At 38.2% G+C, this 15147-nt stretch overlaps 1 protein-coding gene across 2 annotated transcripts in view; it reads left to right on the forward strand.

Moving 5' to 3' along the window:
- Dbf4 (DBF4 zinc finger) overlaps positions 1-15147 on the forward strand; it is a 30170-nt gene that overhangs the window by 791 nt on the left and 14232 nt on the right. For both annotated transcript variants that reach the window (XM_017795442.2, XM_008822496.3), the window contains exons 2-6: positions 632-804; positions 7585-7764; positions 10329-10379; positions 12121-12190; positions 12376-12452. In XM_017795442.2, the coding sequence (XP_017650931.1) occupies positions 632-804; positions 7585-7764; positions 10329-10379; positions 12121-12190; positions 12376-12452 (551 nt within the window). The remainder of the gene's footprint in view (positions 1-631; positions 805-7584; positions 7765-10328; positions 10380-12120; positions 12191-12375; positions 12453-15147) is intronic.

A 15147-nucleotide genomic window follows, 5' to 3' on the forward strand; every position in this document is an offset into this window, starting at 1 on the left:
ATAGTAACCAGGTACTAAAATGCAGATTGTGTTCTAAAAGTTGAAAGAAGTTACTTGTGTCTCGTCTGCTTTCAAAATGAGAGAAGTGAAATGGAGCTAGCCTTAAGATGTGAACAAAGTATAACAACTAGATCATTTAGTCCTTCATAATACTAGACTATGAAACTAAAATTTGAGGTGTCAGTAAGTGAGCCTCGGGGACTGCGTCATTTACTCTAGATAACAGGGTTTTTTGCCTAGGTAAGTGTTTAAAATTTGAAGCATCATTGTTTAGTGTTCAGAACTGCTGACATCCAATAAATAACTTGATTAAATGCCCACATGGGGTTTACTTCCTAAGAAAGTTTTTCAGAAAGGCTTTATGTAGTTCTGCGCCTTAATACATTGACTGGAATAAATAAGTGAATATTTTTTTGCTGATTCAGCTGTTAGTTTCAAATACAGAATTTGTGAAAACAAAAGGGACATTTTGCCTTATCTTAAATGGTAATAATCAGAAGTACATTCTAGTGACTTAAATTGGTATGGCTAATGATTTTTTTCCTTTCTGTGGTAAGATTATTGAATGTTTTTGAAGCAGTTAAATTTTCGTGCATAAAGCGTACCTAATTTTGAGTATTTTAAATCATAGGTGGAATCCAAGATAAAAATGAAAAGAACAGAGCATCTTTGAAATCTCTGAAAACTGATAACAGACCAGAAAAATCCAAATATAAGCCACTTTTGGGAAAAATATTTTACCTTGACTTACCTTCTGTCACTATATCTGAGAAACTACAAAAAGACATAAAGGATCTGGGAGGGGTAAGTGAAAACTGAACAGTCACACACAAAAATTTGTAGTAGCACTTTATAGTATGTAATTGTTACAGTTGTTCACTTTGAAAAATTGTAACTATTTCTCAATACCAACCAAACTTTTTATCAGTTATTTATCAATAGTAATTTTGGGAGTCGGGCGGTGGAGCATGTAGCTCTTTAATGTAGTACTTACATAGCACCAGTAAGAATCTAGGTTCAGAGTCAAAGACCAAAGGAAAAAGACTTTTTTTTTAACCTTTGTAGCTTGACAAAACTTTCTGTAATTAGTGATCTAGTGTAAAGAAATGAGACTCCTTTGACCCTAGTGAACTGCCCTCCAAAATATCAGAAAGAACTTGACTTACGATTATTGGGGGGGCTATGTAATCTGTGCCACCCACAGAGTTTCTTTAATGATATATGAATATTTATGACTTACATAATACAGAGAGAGCTACTGAGTCAACAGAAGACTGTCATTAAGGAACAGATTTTGGAATTCATTTTGAAGAAACACTAACTGTCAAATAGTCCTTTAAATGGTTATGTTTTCCCTTAATTTTTATTTTCATGTAAATCGTTTTATCTTTTACTACTTATTTGCTTCAGATCATCCCCAATAGTGTTTTTATTTAATCAACCACTTTACATATTTGTTTTATTCTAGTCTTAATGAAAACATGTTACTATCTTACTCATCTGCATAGACTCCTCCTGATCATCCAACTACTGACTGCCTAGCACTCAATTCTCACATAGTAGAGAAATATCTTTTATAGTGGTAAGAAAAGTACCTAAATCAAAACCATTTAAGAAGGACATAAAAGCTGGGCATAGTGGTGCGTGCCTTTAATCCCAGCACTGGGGAGGCAGACACAGGCAGATCTCTGTGAGTTCAAGGCCAGCCTAGTCTACATGGTGAGTTCTAGGCCACCTGGGGCTCCAGGAGACCCTGTCTCAAAAGGACAAAAAAAGGACACAGAGCCAGGGTTGCTGTTACACCTGCTTATAATCTCAGTACTTGGGGGCGGCTAAGGCTGGAGGATTGTGAGTTCAAGTTCAAGCTGGCTTGGACTACATAATAGAATGCTATCTCAAAAAAAAGAATAGGCTCATTTCCAAACAGTTTAGACTAAAATAAAACAATTGAAGACAAGCAGAAAATAAACCTTGTCATGAACTTGTATAATGACAAGGTATAATTTTGTGTTTGCCTATTAAAAGGCATAGATTCGACAATTGAGGGGGAGAGGCTTCTTGTTGTTTGAGACAGGGTCTCCCTGTAGTCCCAGCTGTCCTGGAACTCACTAGGTAGACCAGACAGGCATCTTGAACTCACAGAGATCGCCTGCCTCTGCCTCCCAAGCGCTGGAATTAAAGGCGTGCATCACCATGCCCAGCCAGTTGTTTTTAAGACAGGGTTCTCTAATTCCCGCTGGCCTAGAACTTGCTATGGACTAGGCTGGTCTCCATCTCATAGAAGTCCAACTGCCTCTGTCTCCCAAATGCTAGAACTAAAAGCATGCCCAACTAGGCCCAGCTAGATTCAATGATTTCTGATAAATTGAAGACTGTGGTACAACTAACAGAACAGTTATTTGAGTTATGGTTTGCAGTGTTGTGTTTCCTAGGCTCAAAAGTGAATCCTGTGCCCATCTTATCCTCAAGTAATTTATAATACAACATAGATATAGACATAGAGATTGCTATCATGAACACACAGATGAAAATTATTTACTCTGCCATTAGGAACACAGATAATGTTTGGGCTTAGTCTTGAGAGTCCATTAGGAATATACCTAATAAAATGTATATACTTAATATTGGCAAAAACATTTAAAGTATGTGACTGTAGGTTTGTTTGTGTAATTACTAATGTTACAGCATACCTTGAACTTGAGATTTAGATTTGGGAACTATCAAGAAACAGTTACGTTACAGATTATAAAGGGCCTTTTTGTCATTACAAAAGATGGTGAGTAGGATTTTCTTACTGTTTCATTGTTTGGAGTAGTTGGAGTTCTGTGGGGTCTTGCTTTATACCTCAGCTGGCCTGGAACTTGCAGTCTTCTGCCTCCATCTCCTGAGTACTGGGATCACAGGCCTGAGCCACCACCACAACCCAGCCAGTAGTAGGTTTATTGGTTCAGTTTCCTGTTGTTTTTGCGTTATTTGTCGGGATGGTGAGATGGGGTCTTTCTGTCTCTGTGTAACATACGGTGTTCAGAACTACTAAGGAAGTGTTTTCACATTTAAAAAAAATTTTTTAATTATATGTGTTTGTATATGTATACAGATGTTGTGGTGCCCACGGAGGCCAGAAGAGGACATTAGACCCCCTAGGTAGAGCCCCTGGAACTGGAATTGCAGGTGGTTATAAGATGCCCCCTGTGTGTGCTGGGATCTGAGCTGAGGTCCTCTGCAAGAGTATTAAGTGCTCAGAACCATTGGGTCTTCTCTGTAGCCCTCCCAATCTGTAAGAAATGGAAAACTAGGAGAAATGTGTGGAAGAGATCCATTAAGACAGGGTCTCCCTATAGCCACAGCTGACCTGGAATTCATTGTGTAGACTAGGCTGGCCTCCATCTCATACCTGCCTCTGCCTCCCAAGTGCTGAGTGCTAGGATTAAAGAATGCTAAGATTAAAGACTTTTACCACCACACTTGACTATGGTTGGGGTTTTTTTTGTTGTTATTGTTTTTTTTCTAAAGGATGTAGCATTTAGTCAACTAGCTTTAAGATAGCTGGATATCCACATGCAAAAATTAGCCCCAAGTGGATCCAAGATCTAAATATAAAAGGCAAAATTCTTAGACATACTGAAGAAACTCTTCATAACATGGATTTGGTAATGATTTCTTAGATATAGCATTGGCAACAAATGAAAACTTGTTCTCTAAAAATTCTGCTTAGTCAAAATTAAAAACTCAGGATATTAACAAAACCAACAGAATGGTAGAAAATATTTTGTATATCAGCCCTGTAGCTCAGTTGGTAGAGTGCTTACTTAGCATACATGAAGCCCTAGGCTCAGTCCCTAGCACTACATGTAAATAAATGCAATGGCACACACCTGTAATCTCAACACTTGAAAGAACCCAGAACTTCAAGGTCATCCTCAATTATATAGAAAGTTCAAGGCCAGCTTAGGCTAAGACCCTGCCTCAAAAAAATAAAATAAAGCTGGGGATGTGGTGGGAAATGCCTTTAATTCTGGCACTCAGGCAGCAGAAACATCTCCAAGTAAAAGGCCAGCTTGATCTACGTAGTTCCAGGCCAGCTAGGGCTATATAGTGAGACCCTATCTCAAAATAACTACCCCTACAAGAAAAATGCAAAAGAAAAAGATGGTATATCAAATATCCAATAAGTGATTCATAGCCAGAAATATACTAAGAACTTCTACCTTTCAGCAGTAGAAAGATAATTCACTTTAAAAATATATGAAGGGGTGGTGGGGTGGCACAGCCATTAGGATATCTTGCAGAAGTCCTGAGCTTGGTTCCTACTGTGGCAGCTCACAACCATCTGTTCCAATGCTCTCTTCTAGCCTCTGTGGGTGCCAGGAACACACAGGACACACACCCACACACCCAGCAAACACTCATAAATTTTTAATTGTAAGTAAATAAATAGATAATGAACAGTGAAAGACCTAAAGAGACATTTATTCAGAGAAGGTATACCAGTGGCCAATAATCATACAACATTTTAATCTTGAGGTAAATGTGCATCAGAACTATACTGGTACCTATTAGCTACTGTCAAAGAACCAGAAAATAAAATGTTAACTTTCATGGTTTTACTTGTACACTGTTAGTGGGAATGTAAGATGAGGCAGTTGCTGTGTAAAACAGTCTGGATGGTTTCAGAACAAAATCCAGAATTGAAAGTAGAGTGTCGGGTCTGGAGAGTGTCTCAGCGGTTAAGAACACTGGTTGCTCTTGCAGAAGATCGGGTTTGAATCCCAGCACCCACATGGCAGCTAACAACTGTCCGTAACTCCAGTTCCTGGGATCTGACAGCCTCTTCTGACCTCCGTGGGCATTGCACGACATGGGTGCACTTACCTACATGCAGGCAATACACTCATACACATAAAATAAAAATAATAAATAAAATTAAAAAGAAAAAGTAGAGTGTCAGACATTTGTACGTCTATATTTATGATAGCATTTTTCTTAATAGCCAAAAGGTAGAAAAAACCCAAGTGTCCAATAGATAAATGAAGAAACAAGATGTTTATATAAATATATGTTTATATACACATAAAATGGAATAGTACACAGAAAAGGTATGAAATTCTGATGTATACGATGTGAATGAACCTTAGAAATATTTTACTAAGTGAAAGAAATGTCTCAAAAGGACAATAAAAGATTCTGCTTAGACTGTCTCCGTAGTGCTTTGCTTTTGCTGTAACTGACTACCACGAGCTAAGTAGTAATAAAGGATTAAGGTTTATTTGGTTCCCACTTCTGTAGACTAGGAGGTATCAGATATCTGCATCTGGTAAGGTCCGTCTTACTGATGGGGATGCTCTTCAGGGTCTCAAGGTGATGTAGAGCCTTATCATATATTGACTGTGCTGGTTAATCCTGATTGCTTGATAGGATTTAGAATTGCTTAGGAGACAAACTCTTGGGTGTGTTAGTGAGGTATTTGCATGGAGTTTAACTGAGGTGGGAAGACTCACCTTGAAAGGAGGAGGCACCACTCCATGAGCTGAAGTTCTGACTTGAATAAAAATGAGAAAGCTAGTGGAATACCAGAATATGCCTCAGCTTCCTGACTGCAGATACTTTATGGTTCCTCATCCTCCTGCTGTCATACCAGCTCTGTATGGATTATATCCCCTCATACCCTTAGCCACAATAAACCCTTATGATATTTGGTTAGAGCAACAAGAAAAGTAATGCATACAGTCATTAGTCTTCTTGTCCCACATCTCTTCCTTTTGTAAAGCCATAGCCCCACCATATCAGAGTTGATCTTAACCTTTATCACCTCATTAAACTTTCAAGAGTCTGCCTCCAAATACCATAAAGTTTTCATTGTAATATCTCACAATTGGAATTATAAGTTGCAACAGTTTTACTAAGTGCATTCAAACCATAGCACTGAGGTTTCCAGAATAGTCTCAATGAAACAAAGTAGAATAAAGGTTATCAGGAATTGAGGATATAGAGGAATAAAGGAGTTAAAGTTTGAGATAATAAAAAGTTCTGGAAATGGGTAATAGTGATGGTTGTATAGCACTACAAAGATATGTATTGCCATTGAACTGTAAACATAAAATTGTTGAAATAGTTTTTTGGGTTTTTACTTTTTTTTTTTTTTTAATTCATTTTTGTCTTTATGAGACAGGGTCCGCCTTTAACCCCAACTGGCCTGGAACTCTGCCTGTCTCTGCTTCCCACATGCTGGGATTAATTGTGTGTGCCCAGCTTAGTTTTTTGTTGTTGGGTTTTTGTTTGTTTGTTTGTTTTTGTCTTTTTGAGACAGGGTCTCCTTGTAGCCCCAGCTGTCCTGGAACTCACTATGTAGACCAGGCTGGCCTCGAACTCACAAAGATCTGCCTGCCTCTTAATTATAGTAAAATGTGTAGGAGATGGAGCTTCTCTTAAAAACCTAGAATGTTAGCTATTTCTACTTTGTATTTACTATTTTAAATAATGTATTTATGCAGTATGTGTTTTAATAGTACTAGTATGGATGGTGAATGATCTTTAATAACATTGACTTTGGTAAGTATGTTAATATAAAACATATTAAGAGGAAAGTTTTTCTTTCAACAATCTTATACTTTTGAGGGTAAATATTCCTTTCCTCTTATATGTTTAAGCTTTTGAAGATATTTAGAGCCAAGTTCTAAATCATTATATAGTAGCCAATAACTGTTTAAGACTATTTAAATTAACAGTAAGTGAAATTTAAAATCGGTGGCCTGGTCACACTTGTTGTATTTCAGGTGGTTAATAACCACATAAAGCAAGTTTTTACCATATTACATAGTGTAGGCAAAGAACAGTTCATCATTATAGAAAGTTTTTTTGGTGTGACCTGAAGCAAGTCACTTCAGTTTTATATGTGAAAAATGTAGATAAGTGCCATGAGAGTATATGTTAACATTAATTAGGATAAAGTGCTTGTTCTAGGTTGTTTCTCCATTGCTGTGACAAAAATACTCTGACCAATACCACCTTGGGGAGGAAAGGGTTTATTTAGCTTACTTCTGTTGGGTCACAATTCGTCACTGAGGGAGCCCAAGATAGGAACTCAGGGCAAGAACCTGGAGGCAGGAGCTGGAGCACAGGCCTTGAAGGAACACTGCTTATAGGCTTGCTCCCCTGGCCCATGCTCAGCCTGCCTTCTCATACAATACAGAACCACCTGCCCAGGGGTGGCACCACCCCCAGTATACTGGGCCCTCCATGTCACTCAAAAATCAAGAAAATACCCCACAGACATGGCCACAGTTCAGTCTAATGGAGGCAGTTCCCCAGTTGAGACTCCCTCAGCCCAGGTGTTTCAAGTTGACAACCAAAGCTATCCAGCACTGTCCTTAAGCATAACATTTAGTGTATGTCATTATTATATTGTTACTGGAATACCAACTATAATTGCTCAGAACTCTGTGCTCAGAAAAATACAGCATAAGAAAACACCAATTTGTAAGGTGTTAAAATGTATCATATTGGAATTTTATACTGTACATTGTGTTTGAAATGGCTTATGGGTTTATGGATTTTTTTTTTATTAAAAATACTGTTTTTCCTTAGCGAGTTGAAGAATTTCTCAGCAAAGATATCAGTTATCTTATTTCAAATAAAAAGGAAGCAAAGTATGCACAAACATTGAGTCGGATTTCTCCTGTACCAAGTCCAGAGTCTGCTTATACTGTAGAAACTACCTCACCTCATCCCAGCCATGATGGAAGTTCATTTAAGTCTCCAGACACAGTAAGTGTGTTATATATGATATGAGGCTCTTGGAAAGAGGATCTGCTGGTTTTCTTTTGAGTCAAGGTTTCACTGTGTAGCCATCTCAGTCTGGCCTGGAACTCCCTATAGTCCAGAGAGGTAGACCTCAAACTTTCAGCATTCCTGCCTCAGCGTCCCAAATGCTGGGTTTACAGGTATGTGTCACCCTAGCTGACTGGTTTTTCAGTAGCAGGCTGACAGAACTTAGGTGGATCAGTTACAAAACTGTAGATGTGAAGCTTCTTTTTTTTTTCCTTAATATAGTCATGACCCGATTCCTAAAGTATATACTTCTACTTTAGCGTAGCTTATATTGTTTTAGAATAGTTTACAGCTGGGGCTGGATAGGTATCTCAACAATTAAGAGCACTGAGTGTTCTGCCAGAAGACCTGGGTTTAGTTCCCAGCACTCCATGTGGTGGTTCAAATCTGTATCCAGTTTCAGGAGATCCAACGCCCTCTTCTGGCCTCCGCAGGCATCGTATACATGTGGTATGTCTACATACATTCATGCAAAACACTCATAAGAATAAAATGTTTTGGGGATGGAGAGATGGCTCAGCGGTTAAGAACAGACTGTTCTTGCAGAAGACCCGGGTTCAAATCCTAGCACCCACATGGCAGCTAACAACTGTCCATAACTCCAGTTCCAGGGGATCCAACAGTATCTTCTGTTCTCCACAAGCACCGCACGACATGGGTGCACTTACCTACATGCAGGCAATGTATTTGTACACATAAAATAAAAAAATAATAATGTTTTAAATAAGAATAAAATGTTTTAAAAAGAATGATTTGCAACTAAAAAGGTAGTAGTCGTTCTTTATATGTATTTTTATTAATTTTTAAAAAAATTTTAGACAGGGTCTCCCATAGCCCCATCCAGTCTGGAACTCACTCTGTAGATATGTAGACCAGTGTTGCTTCAATTTCACAGAGATCTGCTTGCCTCTGCCTCAGGAGTGCTGGGATTAAAGGCCTGTATCACTGGGCATGCCATTTCTTTCTTTTCTTTTCTTTTTTTTTTTTTTTTCCACTCATTCTTTTGAAGAAAAAAATAGAAACTATATTCAAGTCACTGGTAGGAAAAAAATCAGTATGTGGCAAATAGAAAATGTATGTGTAAATTGTTGTGTGTCTGGATTGCTTTCATGCACGAAGCAGAATTCAGTAGTTCTGATAAAGACCATATGGCCCACAGAGCATAAACTATCTATTGTTTGACCCCGAACATGGTGATACACACCTTTAATCCCAGCACTTGGGAGGCAGAGGGATCTCATGAGTTCAAGATCAGCCTGGTTTACATAGTGAGTTCCAGGCCAGCTGGGGCTACAGGGAGACCCTGTCTCAAAAAAGACAAAAAAAAGAAAAAAATTATTAATCCATTTTAAAGAATTACTGACAATACACTCCTGTCACTCCATTGCTATTAAGTTGGACTACACAAGGAAGAACAAACTAAATACTTAGGATAAGAGATTGTTAGAATGTTTAATGTATCTAAACTGTTAGATTGAAGTATAATTAATTGCCATTTAAAAATCTTGGTCAATTTATCAGTTACAGCCATATGAAAGGGAGGGGAAATGAGAAAACAGGAAGAGACCAAGGCAGGCTTGTGCATTAATGTCTTTGTGAAGTAAGAAGATAATATCCTAGTGATTAGCTCCCATTTCACTTTTGCTCATAGCAATTCAACTGCTTTTTCATGGTGTCTTACTTTAAAAAAAGTGAAATAAGCTGCAAAAATAGCATATAAAGCTTATTTTTCTTAAATCTTCAGTTTATTAAGAAACTAAGCCAGACCTGATGGCACAGGCCTGTAATGTCAACTCCTTGGGAGTTTGAGGAAGGAGGATAGCAAATTCGGGGCCTACCTGGCCAACTTAGTGAGATCTTATCTCAAAATGAAAGATAGAAAAAGGATTAGGGATATAAATGGTAGAATGGAATGTTTGCCTAGAATGTGCCTCTAATGTACCACCAAAGCCAGAAAATTTAAAATCTTGACCCGAAAATTGTTGATTTCAAATTCTCAGTGGGACCCAGCTATTTAATTTCCATCTGCAGAAGTATTCCCTTGGGCTTCCAGTTGCTTTTCTTTTTTCTCCACTAAAAAAAGAACTTTTCAATAGTCTATCTTGCCAAGACACTGAAGAAGTCACTTTTGGGGGCTGGAGAGATGGCTCAACAGTTAAGAATACTGACTGCTCTTGCAGAGGATCTGGGTTCGATTCCCAGAACCCACATGGCGGCTATGAACCATCCTTAACTCCAGTTCCAGGGGAATCTGAAGCCCTCTTCTGACCTCCTTGGAATTGCACTACACGGGTGCATTCACATGCATGCAGGCAATATACTTAGACACATAAAATAGAAATAAAATATTTTTTTTAAAAAGTCACTTTTGACCATATGCTTCCTCTGTTGATACCATTGAGACTATATAAACAATATATATCTATTTTAATTATTTCAATTTTCTAAAATTTTCTCTGATGAAACACTATATTACAACTCTTTGTTTGTTTGTCTTATAGGTGTGTTTAAGCCGAGGAAAATTGTTAGTTGAAAAAGCTATCAAGGATCATGTGAGTAGGAACTTTAAAAAAATTCACAATGTGTGGGCCAGAGAGTAGCTCAGTTGGGACGGTGCTTTCCTAGCATAGGTAAGGGTTCAACCCCCAGCACATCATCAACCTGAGATAGCAGTGTATGCCTATAATCCTGGCACTGAGGAGGTAGAGGTAGGAGTATCAGAAGTTCAAGGCCATCCTAAGCAGTTAGTTCAAAGCCAACCAGGACTAGAGACCCCGTGTGAAATAAAAAAGAAAATGCACAATGTATATTGTGCTTTTTTATTTTTGATTTTCTGAGCCAAGTCCTCATGTAGACAAGGCTGACTCAAACTTGCCATGTAGCTTAACTTCCCAGGTGCTAGGATTATAGATATACACCACCAAACTCATCTATATTTTGTTATTAAAAACTTAATTATGAGCCAGGCATGGTGGCATAGGTCTTCAGGTGGATCTCTGAGATTGAGCCTAGCCTGGTCTACATAGCAAGTTGCAGGCCAGCTGGGGCTACAGGGAGACCATCTCCTAAAGACCAGAAGTTTAAAAAAAAATGTGGGCTGGCAAGATTGCTTGGTGGGTAGTGTTTGCTGACAAGACTGGTGACCTTTATTTGATCCCTGAGCCCCACATGATGGACAGAGAGAACAGACTCCAGCTAGTTGTCCTCTGACCACCACACAGGCATCATGGTATGTGCACACATGCACAGACACATACACATAGGCATGCACACATGGAATAAATAAATAATAAGTATTTAACTGGCGGCTGGGGAGATGGCTCAATCAGTAAAGCACCTGCATGAGGACCTGAGTTGGATCCCTGTAATCTATGTGAAAGGTTAAAGCCTTCCATGGCAACAGGTACCTTTAACCCTAGGCTTGGGGGGCGGGGTTGGGGTCAGGTGGATTTCTGAAGCTTGTTGACCAACCAGCCTACCTTAATCAGTGAGCTTTGGGTTCAGTGAGAGACCTTGTCTTAAAAAAATAAAAGGTGGGGAATGAATGAGGAAAGATACTTAGCAACAACCTAAGGCCTGTACATGCATGTATACGTATGCACACTGCATGTATACAGCACTGCATACACTACACAGATAACATACTACCACATACCCCAAAGAATTTACCTGAAAATTGTAGATACTCTTGACATCTTGTCTTTTGATGGGAAAAGCCCAAGTTGCAGCATCATCTCATTTTACCCGAAACAGAAGCAACTTCCTGGAGAAACACTCCCATCTGTGGCCTTTTGAAATATTACTTGAAACTTAGAATGTTTGCCTCACAATGTACATTAAATTGTTACGAACATAGGAATAAGCTGAGTGTAGTGGTGCATGCGTCTATTCCCGGCTCTTGGGAGGTAGAGGCAGGCAGATCTCTTGAGTTTGAAGCCATTCTGGTCTGGACTATGTAGTGTGACCATGTCTCAAAAACAAAAAAGAAATAGGAATATATTAACTAGGGTTGGGTTGATTTAGAACTACCAAAAGATAGATAAAATAAGGTCTTCATGACTGTCGTAACGTTTTTTAAAGACATGATCTCACTATGTAGCCCTGTCTGACCTTGGACTCAAGAGACCTGCCTGCCTCTACTTCCCAAGCTGTGGGGTTAAAGGTGCGGGTCACCAGCCTCACTGCTATTGTAACTCTTTAGAGACCTTTGTGAATAACCTCTTCAGTGATATTAAGACTTAGCTAATTCTTTTAAACAGTAATTTTTTAGACAAACTTTTTTTTTTTTTGCAGGATTTTATTCCTTCTAATAGTATATTATCAAATGCCTTATCATGGGGCGTGAAAATTCTTCATATTGATGGTAAGGATCTTTTGACAATATTTGTTATAAATGCGTGTGTCTGCCCCTTAATGAAAATTTTGATGTAAGTGGTACCTATGCTTGTAAATCCTTCACCTAATTTATTGCAATTCTAGGAAACCATCACTATTTAACTCCAAAGTTAAAATTGCTAATCTTAAGCCCTTCTTTTTCTTTCAATAAAGACATTAGATACTACATTGAACAAAAGAAAAAAGAGTTGTATGTACTCAAGAAATCAAGTACTTCTGTAAGAGATGTGGTATGTTTTTTCTTAATTTTTAAACGACTGTTAAAAAGTTATAGCTTGGTTTTTAATTTATATATGAATAATTTCCTGCCAAGTAAAAAATGTTGTCAGACTATTTCATGGGTAAGCATTTGGATTTTTGTTTGTTTGTAAATTTTTTAATGACTTTGTATATTTCATACAGAACATTTTAATATTAATCATCATTATACCCCCTACCCCATTGGCACCCTCCCATAGTCTCCCCTCCACCACTGGAATTCATACATTCTGTCATTGCATTAAGCCTATCGTGTCAATTTAATGTCCCCAGACATCCTTCAGTGCAAGTGGCACAGGCCTTTAATCCCACCATTCTGGAGGCAGAGGCAGGTGGATCTCTCTGAGTTCAAGGCCAGCCTGGTCTACATAGTAAGTTCCAGGCCAGGTAGGGCTACAGGGAAACCCTGTCTCAAAAAGACCAAAGATCAGCTCTTGTATACCCAGCGTTATTCAGCTGCCAATAATTTTTCGATGAAGATTGGGGCCTGATGTGCATTTCCACAATTCTGTGGTTTTGTCTGCTTGAATTTGCATAGGTCTTGTGCATGCTGACACCATTGCTATAGGTTCATATGAGCAAAATCCCAGGAGCTTGTAGGACTCTTATGTACCTCCTTCCTGGCTCTTACAAACTTTCTACCCCCTCTTCTATGGATATGCATTTGTAATGTGTGCGTATTTCTGAATTGTATATCATTTAACTTGAAGATTGTATTCATGAAGTATACATTTCTGGGAGAGGAGCTTTTTTAAATTGTTTTTAAATAGATACTATTATTTTGTAGAAAAATTAGCCTATTGCCTAAGAAAATCTTCTTTGGGACCATAGAGAATATACTTTTCCTCTAAATGGTAGAGTAATAAAATTTTGTTATGTCATATAGCTAGTTAGTTTAAGCTTGAGACATTTCTTAACCATACTGGGTTTTGTACTGTGTTATTCCTCTGTTCCCATACCTTCATATATTCCATTCTTTTCTGGTTTCACCTTTGAAGTTTCTATATAAAGTCAACCTTTTTCTGTCTATTAGAAAAAACAAGCAGGCAGATCTCTGAGTTCAAGGCCAGCTTGGTCTACATAAGTGAGTTCCAGGCCAGCTGGGGCTGGGCTGTAAGGAGACCCTATCTCAAAAAGCCAAAAAAAACCAGTAAGTTCTCCCTTGATCCTATATCCCACTCTTTCTAATCCATCTCATCAGTAGTTTCACTTTTCAACTGACAAGGTGTGAAACTGCTAACCAGTTTTCTAGATCACTTTGAATCCTTTCTATGTCCATTGTGTTGGTTCTCCCAGCTACAATCCATAATTTCTCTGTTCTTTCTGGAATTTCTCTCATCTCTTAGCTTCCTTTTCGTTCTCTTATTTTCTTAGACAATTCTTTTGTGGTTTGCTTTTCCTTCATTCAGTCTTTAAGTGACTTGAGTAGTGTAATAGACAGCTTGCTCTGTGAGTGGAAGAATGTACTTTTTACAACAGTAAAGACTTGATCCCAACTATCTCTGAGACTGTTCATTTAGGTTTTTCTCTTCCAACTGGAAATAGCAATTCATTTATCTTTGCATTTGCTGACTTTTCACTGTCATCTAAGTTCTGGTGTTAAACCCATCCAGTAAATTTTACGTCTTGGACACTGTTTTTTCAGTTCTACAATTTCTATTGGATTCTTTTTTAATAGTTTCTCTTTCCTTCCTTTCATTTTTGAGGCAGTCTTTCCATGTATCTCTGGCTAGCCTGGTACTCACTATGAAACTTAGACTGACTTTGACTTCTAACTGCCTCACGTGCACCTGGCTCCATAGATTTTCTAACGAGAATGTGTACCTTTCCCCTTGTGTTTGTTTACAGTGTGTATCTTTCAAAATTCTTTGCATCCACTTAACCCTTTTTTCTTAAGAATTGATCATTTTCATTTTTGGTTCTTTATGTGTCCCACAAGTTTTGACTACATAAAAGATATTGTCAGTGTTACATTGTTTAGTTTCTAGATCTGTTATAATAGCTGAACAAGGCTGATTTTGTTTTTGCTGTTGTTTTAATAGGTACACATCCCGCTTTTATTCAGACTGTAAATTCAGTCTTAATTTTTGTTGATGCATAGTGGTTCTTATTCCAGTTTTTAGACTTGTATACAGCTTTGGGGTTGTCTCACACACATTACATAATATGGGTTAATCTAAGATTTGGACAGTGATTTAAATCTTAGTTGCATTTTCAAAGCCCTTTCTATACTTGCCACTTTGGAACTATCAGTAGTATATGTAAGGTTAAGCCTAGCACACATGTGGAACATGTATAGCAAATTGGGGAGGCGGGTGTCCCTTCTTCAGCTTGCTCTTTCCTTGCATTTCTCTTTGAATCTTTAGTCCACAAAGGCCCTTTTTCTAGTTCCTATAGTAAGAAATTGAGGGTTTCCTCATTTTAGCTGCCTGTACTACCTTTATAACTACAGTTTATAACTGGAATACACCCCTAGGACACAAGTGGAAGAGAAAGAAGTTTGGGCCACTGATTCTGCCACCTTCATGACTGAAGTTTGACCCCCTTGCACAATCTGCTTCCTTAAAATTTTTACATACCCATATAATTTCTTATTGTCCATAGTTTTTAGTTACAGTCAATGGATTGGTTGCCCTCGGGGTATGGTACGTATTTCATATAGATCTG

Source organism: Nannospalax galili, unplaced genomic scaffold, assembly GCF_000622305.1.
Source record: "Nannospalax galili isolate Female #2095 unplaced genomic scaffold, S.galili_v1.0 scaffold85, whole genome shotgun sequence".
NCBI lineage: Eukaryota > Metazoa > Chordata > Mammalia > Rodentia > Spalacidae > Nannospalax > Nannospalax galili.